At 37.3% G+C, this 20,051-nt stretch overlaps 1 protein-coding gene across 1 annotated transcript in view; it reads right to left on the minus strand.

Moving 5' to 3' along the window:
• The window catches only part of rbm20 (RNA binding motif protein 20), a 50,348-nt gene that overhangs the window by 15,195 nt on the left and 15,102 nt on the right, over window positions 1-20,051 (minus strand). The window contains exons 2-3 of the mRNA XM_041982150.1: window positions 480-1,524; window positions 25-89 (exon numbers count right to left, since the gene is read on the minus strand). Of these exons, the coding sequence (XP_041838084.1) occupies window positions 25-89; window positions 480-1,524 (1,110 nt within the window). The remainder of the gene's footprint in view (window positions 1-24; window positions 90-479; window positions 1,525-20,051) is intronic.

Consider the following 20,051-nt stretch of genomic DNA (forward strand, 5'->3'; position numbering starts at 1 on the left):
AATTTAGAGCTGCAAACCACTTACCTATCACTTGCATATAAAGTTCGATTCTGAAGGTGCAATTTTCCCTTCACGTGCTGGTCCCAGTCCTAAAACACATAAACAGACGTGCAGTGTCCAAACACAGTCTTAAACAGCTCCGACACACTGGACGCTCACTGTGTCCTTGCACACAAACTCCTACATAGCTCTTTCATAAGCTCATGGCTGGTGGCAATTAAAGAGCCAACATTTGAATCACCTTCTTAGTAACTGGCTGCTCCATCAAGTTAAACATATAGTTACATTCAACAGCTGTTCCAGACAGCAATGCATGTTTTATCATCCAAAGACAGTTCAAATTTGAAATTTTAGGAATATAGAAAAAAACAATTATGGCATAATCTTCCAAACATTATGCTACCAGGTAATAATTTTGCTCTGCTTCAGAGGTGCAGAGTATATATGTGGTTCAAGTTGAGAGATTATAATTCACTTACCTTGAGGTTATAGACCTTTTTGTCACAGATGCTACACTGGTGTGGCAGCTGAGTGGGCGTGACAGCATAATAATCATTGACTTGATAGGGCTGAAGTGTCCTGGTACCTGAAGATAAGGATTCCTCGCTGCCATGTAGGGGCTGGTAGCCTCCAAACCCCTGAACACCACTTGAACCAAGAGAGGAAACCCCACTGCTGCTATTTAACTTGGGCTCAGACGTCGGCTCCTCTGGGTTATACAGTTCTGTTCGTGGCCGAATGGGCTGCCCAGCTGCCGACCACACAGTGGGAGGATTAGAAACCATATCAACCTTTCCTGTGTGAGTTAAGCTAGTATGACCCTTCCATTCCTCTTTGCGAGCAGTGGAGTCATAAACATTTGCTTTTTGATCGCTGGAACAAAACCCAGCTGGTTGCCCTGACATATCTTGCCCGTAGAAATCTCTCTGAAAACCAGTATTGGTCATGTTTTTAGGATGAGTGTTTCCCACTGAGTATTGTCCATCACCAGCACTGACTGGTGCTGCTGACGTCCCTCCAGCAAAGCTGAACTGAATACGCCTGTCGGTGTCGGAGGGGAACGATGTCCCAGACTTTTTGCCATACTCCCCACTCTGTTGACCCTTTGTGCCCACTCCACACGGGTGGTTTAGTCTCACATTTCCTGGGTTTTGGTTGAATCCCCCACCCACTAAGGCCCCCATAGCTGAATTTGAAGATGGAAAACCTATCACCCCAGTGGGGAAGATACCCTGGGGATTCCCAACCATAGATGAAGTCCTTAGCTGATTAAACAGGGGCTGAGACATGTTGACATTGGAGAGAAACTGATTAAGAACGCTGGCAGCAGTGGCTGTGTTGCCTCCCTGAGCAAGTTTAAGGCGATGGAGGGTAAGCTGGGCCTGGAGCTGAGCCAGCTGGAGGCTTGCTGGTGTTAAAAGGAGCTGCTGGTTCTGTTGCTGAGGCCCCGTCTGTACACCACCTGGCAGCTGGATGCCCACCTGCAGAGCCTTCTCAGCGCTATCCAAAGGTGGCACAGTGATGCTGCAGAGAAATTAAACATGTCACATGTTAAGAATCTTTAAGAACAAATACACTTACCTTAGAAAATATCACACAAAAGCTGAAAAGTTTTGGCTTATTTTTTGGTCATGATGGGAAGCATCTGCTGAGGAGGAAGTACAGGCACTTTGGAAAGATGATGGCATGTTATCAGATCTTTGCTCTGCTCCTTGATATAAATAAAGGAATACAGATTCATTTAGCTTCTCATGTTAACTATTGAGCTACTGAGTACACAGTTTTCCCAACTTTAATTATCTAGCTGTACACATTTGACTAATATAAACCTATGTGGAAACCAACAGGAAGCCAACAATGAACCACAAATTACGTGTTTATTTCTGAGCTCAACTTATGAACTTATCTCTGCTCTTTTTTTCTTTCTCTCCAAAAGGGCTTTGATCAAGGCAGAGACAGGACATGGCAAGTTAAAAAGCAAAGGGATGGTAAGTGTTAAAGTTTTATCCAAATATTGTAAGGTAGTACCAAACAGTGACCACGTTTGTACCATTAGAAATGGTTAATGATCAGTTATATTAGGCTCAGCTAAACAACTGCCCATCACCTTAAATCATAATACTTCAAACCCCAAGAGCAGTTCAAGACTGCATAATTCCACAGAGGCTAAAACATCTGCCCACAATTAATAATATTTTTTATTTCATATGCGTTTGTGAAGTTATGATATTAATACAGGATTTTACATTGTTCTGTTATTGCAGAAGAATCCTTCAAAGAAATTCTGGGTCCCTTCTTGGGCTATGCTATGCCTATTCTCTGTCTGTCAATAGGATTATAAAACTGAATATGGATCTGCTTGGAAATATTATCTAACAAAGTGAGACAACCACATGACCTCCCAGGCAGAGGTAGCAATCAATATCAAACAGAGAGACTCCCTTTGTTCTCCACTGCTTTCTTATTCTTCCTCTGAGTTAACATCAACACAGTGCGGTAGATTGTATCTCGATGTAGTCAAAAGTTGTACTGAAAAATATCCTTGAGTTTCCCTGTGTGTCTTATTTACTGTCAAAAAGCAGGATGAGAGCAGAAGGAGCAGATGCAGTCGCAGCTCTAAGTGTATGTCTTACGTTTTAACCTTATAATTGCTCAATTCACTTTTAAAAAACATTCAGTTACAAACCTAATAACAAAACATGTGCTTTTGACAGGAAATTCCACTAAATGGAATCAACATGACACAGGTTGCCAGTGAACCTTGCAAACTAACAGTCCAGCATGGCTGAAACAATGTTTGTGAATAAGTAAAATCCTGGAGAGCCAGCAGTACCAGAACCAGACTGCCCAGTAGAAATCCTGCATGTCAAAGTCTGTGACACCAGCGAACGGTAAACATCTCACACCTGAAGAATAAGCAGGATTTTAACTCTAACTCCAATGTGTGCTGATAAAGAGGGGAATGAAACATGAGGGTAGTAGACAGTAAGGATGCTGTTGAAGATCAGTGAGAACATCTTTCCTCTCCCCAAACTCACTTTCACTGCCCTCTTCTTCAGATCCTGACAGCTTCCTTCATCCTGCATCTCAAAAACTGCAGAGCTGAAAACTACAGTCTGGGTGCAGCACAGTTTTGATATTAAACAGCAAAATAAGTACTAATTTAACCCAGAATACATATTAAATATTCATATACTGGATCACATTGACTATGAAAAGTAAAAAAAAGAGCAAAAAATCCATCCATCCATCCATCCATCCATCCATCCATCCATCCATCCATCCATCCATCCATCCATCCATCCATCCATCCATCCATTGTTTACTTGCTTATTGCAATACAGGGTCACAGGTGGCTGGACTCTATCCCAGCAGAGAGACGCAGGGTACACCCTGGATAGGTCTTCAGTCCATCAGATGACTCAGCATGAGATCATGGCATGACAAACATGCACCACTTTGGTTGAAATTGTTGCAGTACATATCACCCTATAACATGATAATTCAAAGTAAGCTTTGGCATGTTTTTTTTTTGTTTGTCTTGTTTTGTTTTTCTCAATAAAAAATAATGCTGGTGTGGCAGATGATAAAGGGCATGTTCTTAAAAATCTGAATATTTCTGCTCACAAAGCCCACAATTCACAACTAGTTAAATAAACCACTCTTTGTATCACACCACTATGTAAATGTATAAATATGTTCTTTTTTAAGATCATTGTTGGCTAAAATCTGACACACTTGCACATAACTGTTCATTAATGTGTGTTCCTATTCTAACAAATAAATAAATCCACTAGATCCATCTTTTCAACAAACACACTTTAACCCTTTAACTTCTTGCTCTCATCAAAGAGAGATGGATTTTCCAACTGGTATGATGCACTGGGGACCAGTGATGTACTAGAAGATTCCATGTCCAAAGTTAAAACCATATGTGAAATGCTTTGCAAATCATTTAAACTCCAGCTTTGATTTGATGAGATCAACAAGACAGGAGCAACAAAAAACTGAAAAAGTTCTAAAAATGAAAAACACCTGGTGGAAAATCACACAACAAATATACAACAACTAATGAAATTAGATTCTTCAACTAAATATAGAAGTATTTGATTTTAAAGTCATTAATTTCTCATTTGGTACCCCGACCTCGTTTTAAACGGGGTCCTAACAGAAGCTCTTATAACTACAACATCCGTGAGTGCGGTGACCCCATGTGCCTGCCGAGCCTCTTTATTTTCTGACTCTCACATGCTGGCTAAACTTAGACCACTCAGCTACACATCACAGAAAATATGTTAAGCACCTGACACTGTCTAGCCAGTGCTCTAACGTCTGTGCGTGCAGTTTGTGTGAGACAAAGCTTAGTAGTTTGTTTTTATTTTTTTTATCATGATTAATTTTAATCTTGCTTGCACAAAACATTCTGGCAGAACTGCAAAATATGGCACGGTTAAAATGGGTTTTAGTTGTTAAGAAGCAGATTATTGGATCAAAAGGCATTTTCAAATATTATTTTATGCGTCTGGATCATGCAGAGGATTGTTAATACCACTTCTGTCTTCTTTAGTTGTGACAAGGTCTTGTAAATAGATCACCACATCATGGACTCATCACAGCAACCATTTCTACTCCCACTGAGATATTAAGTGTCTTGCTTTGGGCATAATCTTGAAATCACACCTCTGAGCAAGAAAATTTGAACATTTTTAAAGCTTGTAATACTTCAAATAAAACTTTATGTAAAATATTTCTGTTTAAGGTTGTGTATTTTCTTTTGACCAGGAGTCCAATGAGACAGATGATGGAGACAGGTTGCATTTTTTTTTTGCAAAAACTCTGTTTGAAACTAGTAAAAAAGGGATATTTAAACATGTTTTCCTCTATGTAATGGAGCAGACCGATGACAGCTGATTATTGTAGTTACATCATCTTGCTGCATGTCTGTCCTTTGCTGCATATTTGTCATGTGCAATTTTAGTTTAAAAAAGTAAAATAGACGTATATTAACATGATAAAAGACAGCTGAAGCCATAACTTATTATACCCACACACCTTTACAAAATTATTCCAAATGACAACACTTCACTAATTTCAACAAAGCAAAAGTAAAAAGGAAATATAAGGGCAAGTTTTTTTTCTCAGACAAAATTAATATTTTATAAACAACACAATAATCATCATATCTCACAACTGTATTTGTTTATCAATGCTGTCTTGAGCTCAACTACATCATGACCTATTTGCTCTGAACTGAAGCTGGTAGTCATTAAATGTTTTTTAATGAAGTTGTCAAGCCTTTTGTCCAAAATCTTAGAAACTAGGAAAGAAGAGAAATTGGTCTATAATTGGAGAACAGATGTTTATCGCCACTTTGCATATTGGTATATTTTTTTTGTTGTCTTCGTTTTACATGGAAATACACATATTTAAAGAGACTGATTGCAAATATATGTCAAAATATATGTTTTTCTATACATTCAATGATTTATTACTATCAGTTCCATCCCAGTCAGAGGACTTTTCCATCTCACATTTTTAACAAATTTTATTATTCCTCTTTTGTCAACTCCTCTAATGAAACGGAGCCGTTTGTGTGGACAATGTCTCTGTCTATACTTACTGTGTTACTTGACTTCTGAACCCTTAAACAATCAACAAATGCATGATTTAAAAAGATGAAATTCATTAGCAATTTCCTTAGTTTCATCTATGTTTTTATCCTTATGTTTTACTAAATAATTGGGATGGTTTGCCTTTGCAATGTTTGTCTGTTAAGACTTTTCCATGTTTTGCTCCAAGAGTTTTTCATAATAATGTTTTTATTCAATCTAATACTTGTTAATTTGTTTTTATATATCTTATATGCATTTTTTTGTTTCTTTTGTTTTGTGTTTTAAAAACTATCATATATAGTGAATTTTTCTTTCTACATGCTTTCACTATTCCTTTGTAATCTGTGGTTTATCATAACCTACTTGCTTTCTTGGGAGTTTTCTTATATATATTTCTTATATATATATACATACTGATTGTTGGAAAAAAAAGGCTTCATTGGCTGTGTTAGAATTGTCATTAACATGGACTTCATTCCAGTTTTGTTTAATTAAATCTGTTAAATATTTTGTGCAGGGGTTAGGCTAACTATTAAAATATTACAGGGCTTATACAGCATGAATAAAAACAAGTACTACTCCACTGATTACAGTTAATTGTTAGAAAGGTAATCAGTGAAGACTAATCTGTGCTCATGGTAAAACAGTATCCGTCCTTTTGGTTTACATGATCCATTTCCTTGTCACACTTAGTCCTAATTCTCACTTATTATGTAATACTATAAATATCTGACAGACAGTTTAGACCAAATCAAAGTAAATAAAAATATTTTTGTCACAAATAACCAATTAATTACAACCACCACAAGTTTAACATGTATTTATTTAAATATATATATATTTTTATTTTTTTCCATTTTGAACCACTGACAGCTTCAACTTTCTTCCCTGATTTGTACACACTTAAGTGAACAAGCATGTTGATGGGGAGATACACTTACACCATTCCAGCTTGTGACTCATAGCTATAAATACAGGGGTCACCCTGTGCCACCCCGATACACGCTGTCCTTAATCGACTAATATGGACTCCTAGGCAGCTGGCACCGTTTACTAGACACTTCAGACTAATCTTGTGATGATGATGGTGTCAAATCTGCTTCCACCAGGTATTGACAGGTTTCAAAACAGCAATATTAGGATGTTCTGTAGATATGGATGAAAATAGGGAAAAGTAAGTGTAAATAAGTGTAATGTTAGAGTATTTATATGGAGTACAAAGAAAAAAGCTGCATTAAATATAATAATTAACAAAAAGCTTATTAATAAAATAATGTCTTAGGACATGCTTTGTTATTCTACATGCCAAATAAACCAACTTTTTAAATTCTTTTTAAACCATAGCAAAATTTAATGAATTTCTGACTCAACATCAGCAACATTGTTCAGTTTGTATGTGGGAGAGAAAAGGAGAGTAAAGTGGTGCTGGGAGCATCTAGCAAATATCACTACTTACAAATTAATTGCTAAAACAAAAAGAAAAAATGAGTGAGATTGTATGAATTAATTTGATTGTTTTTAATCAAGTTTTTAATGAAGCTCTTACAAATAGCAACAAAAACCTGACTTTCTTTTTAAGTACATTCTTCATAATACATCTGGAGGACTTTATGCAAATGCAGCCTCTAATTATTAAAAAAGAAACAATCTGAACTGCACCAGAGAACTTGGACTGATCCTAAATCTTTGCATTTGAGTTCTTGTTATCCACCATCACACACTAAAAAAAATCCAATCCATTATTAAAAACTTGAAGGAAAATGGGGAACCATCGTATTCGACTGTATTGCTGTCGGATAAAAATCCTGAATGATTGTGATCAGCAGTCACTTAAACATTTGGTGAAATCAAATTGAAGAAAAACAACAGTGAAGCTCAGGGCTATGTTTAATAGTGAAAGTAAAAGCATTTCCACATGTGCAATGACAAAAGGATTGAGACTGAACAGCTGTGTAGCCATAACAAAACCACTAATCACTAAGGATAACTGGAGAAATAGGCTTCAGTTTGTTAGGGAACATAAAGATTAGACTCTGGAGTAGTGGAAGAAGGACATGTGGTCTGATGAGTCCAGACTTACCCTGTTCCAGAGTAATGGATGCATCAGGGTAAGAAGAGAGACAGATGAGCTGATGCCTCATGCCTAGTGCCAACTGTACAAGCCTGTGGGGGCTGTGCTGTGATCTGGGGTTGCTGCAGCTGGTCAGGTCTAGGTTCAGCAACATTATGTATCCAAAGAATGAGGTCATCTGACTACCTGAATATACTGAATGAGCAGATTATTCCATCATTGATTTTTTCTTCCCTGACGGCATGGTCATATTCCAGGATGACAATGCTGGGATTCATTGGGCTCAAATTGTGAAAGAGTGGTTCAGGAAACCTCAGACATCAATTTTCACTCATGAACCAGCCACCACAGAGTCCAGACCTGAACCCCATTGAGACTATTTGGAATGTGCTGGATTAGGCCTTGTGCAGTGGTTGGACTCTCTCATCATTAATGTAAGATCTTGGTGTAAAATCAACACTGGATGAAATGGATCTTGTGACTTTGCTTATTGAAACAATGGCACAGTGAATGCTGCCACTCCAACAAATTATTAGTGTGACCTTGTTTTTGGAAGGCTTTTCTTTTAGCCAGGCAGTGTATATCCAATCAGATTTTTGCATCAGCGTGCACTTAAAAAATTTGCTATTATTATTATTATTTTCTTCTGGTACGGAGGATTCTAGCATCACTATGTTTATTATTGATTTATTTAATAAACTAACAATTTTTATTTAACATGAGTCAAATAATAAAAATAAAAAGGATTAAGTCAGTTTTCAGAATAGCATAATTTGCAATTTAGAAAACTTAAAAGAGCAAATTTACATGTTTTTCTTATTTTTTTCTGAAAAAGAAAAACTCATAAGAACATGTTAATTTAAAAAAGGAGAAGCATGTTTCTTTAATTTGTAAATCGAGTTACAATATTCTACACAAAAAAATATTTAAAAGTAAATTAATCTATGACTTAGTTTTAACAAGAACATCAACTTCCTCACTGATGGTCCAGCTTTAATTCAAAGGGCTGCAAGCAGAGTAAAACCTTCTTCCTTCACCGCGATTTATTTCAACCATGCTGGCTCAGCTTCTGAAAAACCGTGTACAACATGTCCACAATAACCAGTGATTCTCTCAAGTGCAGGTTTAATTCTCAATATTAAAATTCAGAAACCTCCTTTGTCACTGAAAAAGACTAAAAGCTTGGAAGTATGTTTTTCACTTACATTCATTACACACTGCAGAACTGCACATAATGATTCATCAAGTGTACTCCTGTAGGAAGCTGAAATGTTTTTTAATGAAAACCTAAAGAGCTGTAAACAATCCGAAAGAGCTCCCGCCATTCAAACTACAGTAGCTGGATGAACCAGTGGGTGTTAGAGTAGGTCAGACTATACTCCTCCACTGTCTGACCTTTATGCAAATAATCTTGTCATGGAAAAATGGTTGCAGTCTGTGAGTTTCAGTGTTAATCTTCTCTTGAAGCCCGGGTCTCTCATCCAGGCATACAGGTACAAGACAGCAGCTCTAAACTGCAGCAAGAAGCCTAATAAATACCCCACAACACCTTTGATTCCTCCCCAGCAACGCATGAAACAAGCACAACTTCCTAATGCCTAAGTATGTTTTATAAGATAGTAATACTGGCTCTCCACAGTACAGTGATTGTGTTATTTACTGTAAAAAATAAGTGGTTGTAAAATCCTATATGTCAGTAAAACTACACAACACATGCATTGTGCCATTTGCAAAAAACAAACAATGCAAATTTAAAAGAAAATAAAAGGACCATAAAAACAGCTGATAACAACATGAAGCAACACTGGTCAAAAATGGTTTCCTCTCACATATTTCATAAAAAATCAAACAAAAACAGACATTCCTAATCTTAATGGACCCTTTCCAGACTATAGCTTTAATAACACAAATACCTGAACAGATCTATTCAGGTATCAAATATGTGTTTATTTCTTTAGGACAGCTTTCCTGTTTAATTCAAAGCCAGTCTCCTTGCAAAACATTCAAACAGCTCCTCAGTCACAACAAAACACCAAATGGATCCAATCAGTCCGCAAAGCCTCATCGGAGGAAGTAACAAATTAGAAGAAGGATTTGATACAGTCCAGCCACAGAACTGACTCAATTCAACACACTGCACCTCCATAGACTCCCAACAGATCTACAACACATTGCAGCAGGCAAGAAGGTACATCAACCTCACATGGAAAAACACACATATGAGAGGGAAATGCACAAACCTTGAAAAGCCAGGCAGTGGAAATCCAAAATTCACCTTTGACACTAAACTCTGCACTGGTCCACCATAGTCTGACCTCTGCTCAGCATCTGATACTGATGTATGTTTCTACCCTTTGACATGACGACTAGTGCCTGCACATGTAAGCTACAATAACATCACAGTCCGTGGTCTTTATCCTAATGTGAGAGACGCCGCTTCCCTGTGTTCAGCGGACAGGCCGAGACGCATGTGATGAAAAGCCACAAGTGTTGAGCATGTGCATGTAGGGACGGGGTTAGACCAACACAGAGGAATGAAAGTATTTGGCCTTTGGATAATGCTGCCTCCGCAATGGTAGTAAAGACTGAAGTAAAGTCACCTGTCAGGTTCAAGGTAGCAGAACACAGCAAAACCCAACGGATTTCTTCTGACCTTCAACCATATTGAATATAATAATTCTTCATTCCTCTCGCAGGTGTACAAAACATCTTTTCTCTAATGAACTCCTAACTAACGTGTGAGGAAAAACACTCTATATGGGGAAAGATTTCCATTTTTCTTGAACAGATGTGGCTGCATAAAATGTCAGTCAACTCAAGTTCTGGTAAAAATGTTCCGTTTTAATAAAAAAAGTCCCATTAACTCTGCTGTCATAAACGTATGAGTGATTGGTACATAATTTAAAAAAGCCCCAAAAAATGTTAGAAAATGAAACCACCGAGTCAATCTAAACAGAGTCAATCTACTTTTTTTCCATTTATATATCTCAGTAATTTAACATGGATAGTTCATATTATGTTGTAAAATTTCAAATCAACCTTTATATCATAAAAATGTGTAAAGAAGTATTTTTTATTAACCACAAAAACATTTTAAAGGCAAATAATATAGAAATTTTAAAGTTGGAAAATATGGAAATGCAAAAAAGTCAGAACAAAATAATCCTTATCAAGTCAATTTAAGCACTGAGCCAGTAGACTCCTCTGAACAAATTAAAGATGATGCTGAATGAATCTGAGAAAATGTTCCCAGTAAATAAATTTGAATATCACACAATGAAACTATTAAACTCGAGATTAAGGAATGAAAATAGCCTAATTCAAAACATTTTGTACAAAAAACTAAAAAATGTGGTGAAGATATAAATATATATATATATATATATATATATATATATATACATACATATATATATATATATATATATATATATATATATATATATTTGTGATATACAATGTGAATTATTTCAGAGTGCTTTATAAGTGAAACCTTTTTACTTTTTCTTTTTAATTTTGTCTTTATGTGTTCCCTAATGTCTGTGTTGAGTAAGCAATTTCAAAGTATTCATGAAGTATTTCCCCCAGAGTTCCTAATGATAATCATGGAGTTAGAATAACAAAAGATGTGTTTGAATTTGCAATACATTTCTATTTTTGTTTTTAGTTGAAAGTTTTTAGTTTTCCTGACTATTCGTTCATAAATGTGCTGCTTGAAATTCAATTCTGTTTCATTGCATCTAATATTTAAATAGCATTATTGGAAGGAGAATGAAGTAGCGCAAATAAAAAAACAACAACATGTAAACAAAAAACAAACACAGACAGAAATTCCATGAAAAATATTGATTTACAACAAATTTTGCTTATAACTCTTAAAAGTCATATTGTTTATTCTCTTTAGTTCCTTTTCCACAAGAACGCTACAAGCAGAATTTTTGCAGCTGTAAATAAGCACTTTATCTCAGCACACAAACATTCAACTTCCCGGGGGGCTTCACCAAGACAGATTTACAGTCCCTCCATCTGTTTGCATCTGTTTTGTACTATTCTATGAATATGTCTCCACTGAGGTGCATTAACAAAAAACAGCTACTTTTAACTGCATGTCTGAGGATATCGTATTAAATTCATGATCCTAAATTGTTGCAGAGCAAATAAAGAAAGTGACGCGTCTTAAAAAAAACACAATATGTGTATGTATTCTTTTGATGTGTTGGTTTCACTTAACAACTTTTTCCCTGCACTGATGAGCAGCTGCAGTGCTAGCAGGTGTTGGCGAGTGGGTGTGGGAGCTTTTCTTTCCAAACTACATGTGGATATGGATTAAAAGCTAGAAATCCTAGGTGTGCAAAAGTCACCAGTACACACCTAAAGTTTTTCGGCTTATTGCTGCTTTGGTTTTTTTAAAGCTTTAGAAAAACCGTCTGTTTTCTTTAACATTTCCCTGGAATTTATTTTTTGCAAAGTTTGGCAAATTGGCTACTTTCTATCACTTTATAGCAAAATTATGGATTATTTGTCTTAGGACAGATGAGTTATAAGCTTCAAAGGCTTGTAATGCCTAATTCCAACCCCTAATACTGCTTCTATTTATGTGTCCCTCACCTCTAACCCTAAACCCTACCCTTACTTAAAACTCAGTCTTAACTTTAAATTCTAATAAATTATGTGGAATAAGTTGTCAAAAAGTATCCCTACAATTTATGTCTCACCATCTTGAGTAAAATCCTAAAATGCTTGTTTTTTTGTTGTTGTTGTTGTTGACCACTAGGTGGCGCCAAATAACTGACCCCGTGCGGCCTGAAAGGCTGTATCAGCCTGCCATGTGAGGGCACTCTGCTCATTTCAATCAGCAAGTCTTGTGCAGCCACTTACAATGAATGCTGCAATGTTTACATTTGCAGGCAGTGATTTACATAGTGTGACTCATAATGAAATGTTATTTCAGTGACGCAGGAGCTTTCAGAAAAATGATTAAAAGTGCTTTAGAAATGCCCTTTTCTGTTTCCTTATATGGATTTAGCATACACAGGATGTGGATAGAATCATTTGCATAATGCATAGAGCTAATCAAGAGGAGACTATCCGAGACTATCCGAGCCTTACTGTTAATACCCTAATAAGGTATCAACACCTACTGGCATTCCAGAGCCTTAATTTAACTTTTCAACAAATGAGACACATAGCCACGGCCTGCATAGTCAACACATAGTCCCCATCAAGCTATGGGAGACGGTTTCTTGGGGTGGGGTATGGGTGAGGAAGCAGGCTCAGCTTCCCTCGCGCCACATTTGGCACAGTTGCAAGGGGGGCAGCTCTTGATTTATGGCACCATAGCAATGGGCAAGATATCTTGGCCTCAGAGACACAGGATCTAGCTCTTCAAGATCCTGAAAAGGCCACCACATCATGACTGATACAATATTTTATCTGATGATGCTTGTAAAGAGGTCAAATTTATGTTCGGGTTGAGTCAAAGGTTTTATGAAGTAATATCAAAAGATAAACTTAAGTTTGTGAGGTAACTAAAATTGTATGTGGCCAGGCTTGGCCTCTTGCAGTTGGATAAAGGTATTAGTTCTCATGCCGGACATAAAAGTCACATTCACATGCAAACACATGTTAACTGAACCCAAAAACATTTAGACTGGGAAACCATTTCCCCCCTTTTTCTCCTACATGGTAGCTGCAGGCGATTTTGTTTTAGCCAACAGGATTCTGTGCCGTGGGATATTGGGGTCACAGCGAAACATACAGGTCAAAAGAAAACTTCTGACTTGACAGCTGCCTCCCAAATGTGTCTTTTAAGAGCAAATACATCCCCAAGCAGGAAAACAGCGATAAGTCTTTTAAGCTATCCTGCTTTAATGCCCATGAGGATTTTAAAGCAACACCTGTTTAACACATTTGCTAAGAAATAAAACTATTACTTAACCCTTGATGACATGCTTACTTTCCTATGTGGACAAAAAATGTGCTCAAAAATTCTCCCTCTGTATTAGATTTTAACAATTTTGATGCAAGTGTGCTGATAAGAGCTAAGAAAAGCCCCTTATTTACCTGGGATGAGAGGGATCTGCTGACACCAGGCTGGTGCTGGTGGTGAGGTGGGGGGGGGACACAAGGGACTTCTGCACAGCTTGTTTGGACTTTGCACAGAGTGACATCAGAGACCATTTTGACTTGTCAGACCTGCTGCATAAAAGGAGGATGGTGACCTCACAAACATCACAAAGAGCAGCTACGGCTGAACAACCACCAAAAAAAAAAGGCTTTGTGCCAGCCTGAAAACTGGTGGAGAACATATAAAAAGAAAAATGGTGACTCCACATAATGTAAAATTTTTCCATGTCAAGTATATGTGGTCCACAGTGGATCAGAGAAATATTTGAAAGGTGGGAATTCAAGTTCAGGAACTGTCACAAGACTCAGAGGTGAAGTAATATGAGTAGTGGGGGAGGATTGTGTGGGCTTTGACAACTGAGCTTGACCAACTCTTTTTTTTTTTTTTTTTTCCCCCTTCTCCAGCTCTGAATTTGTTATTTATAGCTGCTGCCCGGGTATAGACAGCAAATTTCTGTTATAGTGGTGTCTGCTGTGCAGTGGCACATTTAAAGCCTGACTGATTTTCTATGAAATTCTGAGTTTCCAGATATAAATGCATAATATAGAAAGCCAGCATTTGCACAGACATATGGGTTAGATCTGTTCATGGCTGCAGGATAGAGTGAGGAACACCTAACTGAAGTCTTCCCTGTGGTCAGCAACATCAGAGCTATATTAGTGCACCAGATTACGTAGCTGTGATTACCACAACCCCTCCCTCAGTTGCTGCCTCCTTCCATCCTCCTTTTAAGCCATAGTGTAAAAACTGTAATACGACTTCAAAATGCTTAACACTGCAACTTAGTAGATGCAAACCAAGATCAGCATGCACAACAGATCTTGTTTCATGGATAGGTTGTATGTGCATGCAAGGAAAAGAATCTGACAAAAAAAAAGAAAAAAGAAAATAGGAAGGGTAGAAGAAATACACACTGAGCGACATAACGTAGGTATGTTATAATAATAACATGATAATTTTGTGGTAATGACGTGAGCATCTGTTAACAAATGTTTTTCTAGTAAAATTTGATTTAAAGATAGTAAAACTGTTTGGAGTTACAGATTCCTATTTGCCTAGCTTCTGCATTAGTGCCAATTTGAAATTAATTACCATAAATTATACCATTATAAAGTTTAAACCCATCCTCACTCATGTTGTTGATATTCCTTTTTTTCCCCCCAAAATATCAGAATAAAAGTCACGTCTTAAAACTGTGTGCTGTGGCCGTAATGCAGCTGTTACAGTTTCTGTGTAACGACAACAAATCAGAAATGCAACATTCTAAATGACACTTATTTCATACTAATATCAGATTAAACCAAACATCCGGAGTCATGATGAAGGCCAGGATATCCCTTGTAGTGTTTGCTATGTAATACCACACCTTAAACATAATAGCATATTTAGGCTCAGGAATGGCTAGAAACATGTTTCTACAATTGATCAACAGCTAGAAGGAAGATTAAGCTCAACGCAGTTACAGGTCAGTTATTCAAAGCACATCTGAGAGCACAGCTTTAGTCTCCTACAGAAATGCTATGAGTTTCCACAGCGCCTTCCTGTAGAACGGCATCTGCCAAAAGATGCATACACCGCAAGTATGCTGTGGAAAAATTTAAGACTGAGAAAAATTCGCATAGTAATAACAAATTGCTGGGTACACAGCTGTCTGCAGAGAGCCACATGACAATAGAGTACTAATTTGCACCCCACTGGAGTGTTGCACTATAAAGCAAACACATAGTGTAAGCCGTGGTTTCAACATGGGAACAACATGGACCACAAAAGATAGCACATATGTCCTATTTAGCAAATTTTCAAAGCAGTAATCAGGTTTGGCATCAAAGTGTAATTTTTTTCATTTGTTCCACCTCTCTACAAAGTTTGTAGAAATTAGGGTAGGTATTTATTTATTTATTTATTTTTATTTAGCGATAGTAAATTAACTAACAACAGACAGAACTGAAAACCTTTCACTTGTCTCTCATCTTGGCTTAAAAAATAAAAAAAAACCCACATAACTATGTTTCAACAGATTAAAGTAACTAAGACATCACCCAAATCTGTCAGTAATATTTTCTAATAAAGAAATTGGATTGATATGGTTGTCTCAAATGTCTCAATATATAGATGTAAAGTCAAGATGCACACCGTAGGACACAGAAGTACAGATGATAGGCTTGTTCAGTTATAAGGCAACAGATGGAAAAAACATTACAAGGGAAACAGCCAGTCACACATCCACACATGGACGTGATACAAGCCTAACAGAGACAGCGAAAAAGCACTACGGCCATATGGCTCGACCTCTCAGGAAGCTGCTGGCATCGAAGGCTGCTCAAATAGCCATTACTCCAAATTAACCCAAACAATGAGAGCGAGTGAAACTCATAACTTCTCCAACAGCTGCTCCATTGAATCCCTTAACGACTAAATGGATCAAAAAAAAGGGGAAAAAGTGAGAGAGAAAATGGATCCACAGAGACCCCAGTGTGAAGGAGAAATCCCCCTGAAAGCCAGTGAACAGAATGGGTTGGCCATGCCGCGAGCTATGACCACCAAGGGACTTTCTGTGGAGCCTGGTCTATGAAAAAGTAGAAAAGATGAAGTATAAAGTATGAAATTATTTGATCTTTTTATAGTTCCAAATGTAAAATGTTCAGTCTTTAGTTTTATCAACTGAAAATTTCTACCAAAGGAAATGCTCGTGTTAGGACAAACCGCAGGGGACACAAAACTAAAAATATATTGTTAAGGCTTTATATAACTGGGGCTAAGAAAGAAATAGTAATGCAAATGTAGCTGTAATCAGACACATTCAAACCCCTGACGCTGGCATCAGAAAACAGAGCTTTATCTGAGCCTAAGATAAGGAAGTTTTATCTTTGTTTTGCTGTCTGTGACGGTGAACCGGCAGGAAGGTTACTGTCCCTCTATCTTCACACTGACGAGTCATGACAGTTGTGTGAGTTTCTACAGACCTTCTTACAAAAACATGACTGCAATTTTGTTTGTTTTTTTTTTGTTCCCCACATTGTCATGGCAAGAGTTTTATCTGAAACACTTCATGTTACCTTGTGATACAGGACGCATCCAAATAAAGCATATTTCATTTTGGCTGATAAGCAGGAAGTCACCTGTTAGTCTTCCCTCCCACCTCCCTGTGGTGCCATTGATTAGCTGGGAGTTTATTTGGGAGGAAGCTCTTCAGTATGGATTTTGACCTTGTGATGACAAACAGGAACTCACCAGGTCCCTTCCCTCATCACACTGAGTATTTTAGGTGGTCCATTAACATGCCAGATTTCTAATCTGTTCTTCAAATGGTTGGGCATGACAGCACGGCTCTGCCATTTTCTCCTCCTGTTCGGCCACATCTCACTTTTCCTTGTCGTGTTTCTTCCTCGCTGGCTTCACATTGTGTCCTTTAACATGCCACCGTGAAATACACACACAGACATCTCTACATCATCTGTGTCTGACACGCAATGAAAGCATTGGTAGAGTGGTGACAGGAACAGGAAGTTGGTGTATCCTTGTTTCTGCCTTTGAGACAGCAACATAGAGTTGAAAATGAAGTTATCTTCGCAGCATATGTCTGTATTAATGGTTGTAAGCTTGTGTTTTAAAGGTGTGTAATAAAATCATCCAGGTGAAAAATTTAACATATCACTAAAAACTGTTTCTATTGGTTTCTAATTGCTTTACTAAAACAAGTGTTATGTTTTTATTCTCTTAGAATGGCATAAATGGCAACTGACATATTTGTGCGACTTTTTTTTTACTACGGTGTCTCTGAATGGACAAACAACTCTGTGTGAAGTGAGAACCCTCTGAGCTTTAAAACGGCTGTACTGGCTTTGTTTGATAGATGCTAGAGCACCGTTTGGGTTATGTAATGCCTTAAAAAAGAACACAGAATGCATGTGCAAAATTTGGAGTAATTACCCGGAGTGCAGCCATCGCTGCAACTGAGGCCACCGGATTCACTCACAGATGAAAACACATTTTTGTCTGATGGCCACCATCTATTCAGAATTATGCTTGGCATTTGGAGTCATATCTATGCCCATCTTTAATGCGAGATGCTAGTATTTGTTACACAGTGTACCTTTAAAATGGGGTTAAAAATGATTCCATTTGAAAATAACACAATAGCACACCTTCATACAGTTTCAGTATTGCTTAGTTTGTGAACTTTGTCTTTAAGTAAATAAATAAAAAAAAGGAGCAAAACTAGTTTACCTCTCAATGCATCACCATGTAATCATGCTGTCAACTGCAAACCGTCATGTCTATTATCTTTATCTTAACCCTTTGATCTCTGCCTATTTCTCTAGCGGCTGCTTCAACTCTGAATATCCATAATGAAAATAGTATATTTCTGCAACTACAAAGTCTGACTGAATACTTTTGGAGTCATAGTAAAGAGAATACGTGATATTTGTTAAGATGTGTAAATATGTGTTACTGGTGAAGGATAAATGGAAATGGCACACAGCACAAATAAAAACGGTTTCAGGTTCACCTAAAAAAACAAAACAAAAAAAAGAACTTATAGGTTGAATATGAATATTCCTTTGCATTGATGCAGCTGAGGCTTTAAAACTCTTTCAAATCATAGTACAAAATGTGAGCATTATCTCTGCAAAGGTCAACACTGATAAAGTAAAGCTGAACAAAATCAGACTTTTTAGGACAGACAGTTCAGGTGAGGTCTTCAAAATGGCCATTTTCTTCACAATGTCCCTTAATTGGATGACCTCATGGTTTAGAAGGTTAGGTTACATAGACAGGACTAAAGCTAGGTCATAACCTTTATAAGTCTTGAACCAAAAGTGCTGCAATAATACAGCAGGAACCTCAGGGCTGGAGCCAAGAATGGACATAATAAGTGTGGGTTAGTATTTGTATGTGCTCATAAAACATGGCTACAAAAAAATGATGACTTCAAAAAGTGAAAAGTAGTGATGATACATAACATTTATGAGTCAACGTTATGCCAGAATGAAGAGGATCCCTTTGCTTTCACATGTTCATATGTAATTAACTTACAATTTACATGAATTGGAGAAAAGAGCTGTGTAATAATAATGTGAATCCCACTAAAAGAAGCAAAAACACTGGACTTGTGGTGATGATGCATGAACTGACCTTGTTTTCAAAGTAAATGTTTTAGTGTTGTGTAAGGCTTGAATTGACAGACATTGCAGTGACTCATTCAATGTGGACTTGAACACCTATTCATGACTCATCCCTGCACCCAAAATAATCTAAATTTTCAACCTCCTGCTGCTCCACACAGGAGACGAGTTTTGCCGTGGATCAAACGCTTGCCGTGAACTGAGAATTGTTGATTATTTCTGCATTACACAGTTTGAACCGACATTCGCCCCCTCAGGTAAACAAATGATAGGATTTCACTTGTTATGATAATAGATGATTATACTGGAAGATACTGGATAATATGATGAATTAATTTGTTTGCTGATGCACCTCAATAAGGTGATGCACCTGATAGAGTTCACTTCACGTGGGAAGAGGCGAGGCTCCAGAAAGAACTCATGCATTCCTGAAAATTGCTCTTCAAATGGGAATTTCATTCGAAATTATTTCTAAAATTCAAACACAGAAAAAGCCTCCCACTAAAGTGGCTTCTCTAACAATGAACTAGTTATGCTGGTGGTTTGTGGAGGCCGTGGAGGCACATTTCAAACACTGATTGCCTATTTATCAATGTCACTGACTGTGTCATTTATCAGCAAGCAGAAAGTGAAATTTATCTGTGTCCTGCTGGGTGAGGACGTTTGCTTGGAAGTCCAAGGTGTTTTGGAGAAACACAGACTTAAAATAGAAGATATCTGGATTTAAATCATGTGTGGGAGGTGTACAGTTTCACTTTGTAAAGTTAGCTTTAGGCATGAATAAATATTTGGTTTGGTTTGGATTAAAATCACACAATGATGACAGAATCCACTGATGGACTTCCACTTGACCATGCTGCATGTTGAAAATGAGCTGAATGTTAAACAGTACGCTTACATTAACATGTGACACCAAGGGATCCAGGCTAAGTGTCAGTATGTGATGTGTTTGAAGTGAAAACAGAAAAATCAAGTTCATTACTTTTACTGCGGTTTATAGTTACCAGCCTTGGTTAAACATGTGGTGGGATTAGGAATCATCTGATTACCGACCAGCTTGCATGTTTGCCCTGCTGTCATGTTATTGTTCATTATATAAACATATTCTCTAATTT

This window comes from Melanotaenia boesemani, chromosome 4 (genome assembly GCF_017639745.1).
Source record: "Melanotaenia boesemani isolate fMelBoe1 chromosome 4, fMelBoe1.pri, whole genome shotgun sequence".
Classification (NCBI taxonomy): domain Eukaryota; kingdom Metazoa; phylum Chordata; class Actinopteri; order Atheriniformes; family Melanotaeniidae; genus Melanotaenia; species Melanotaenia boesemani.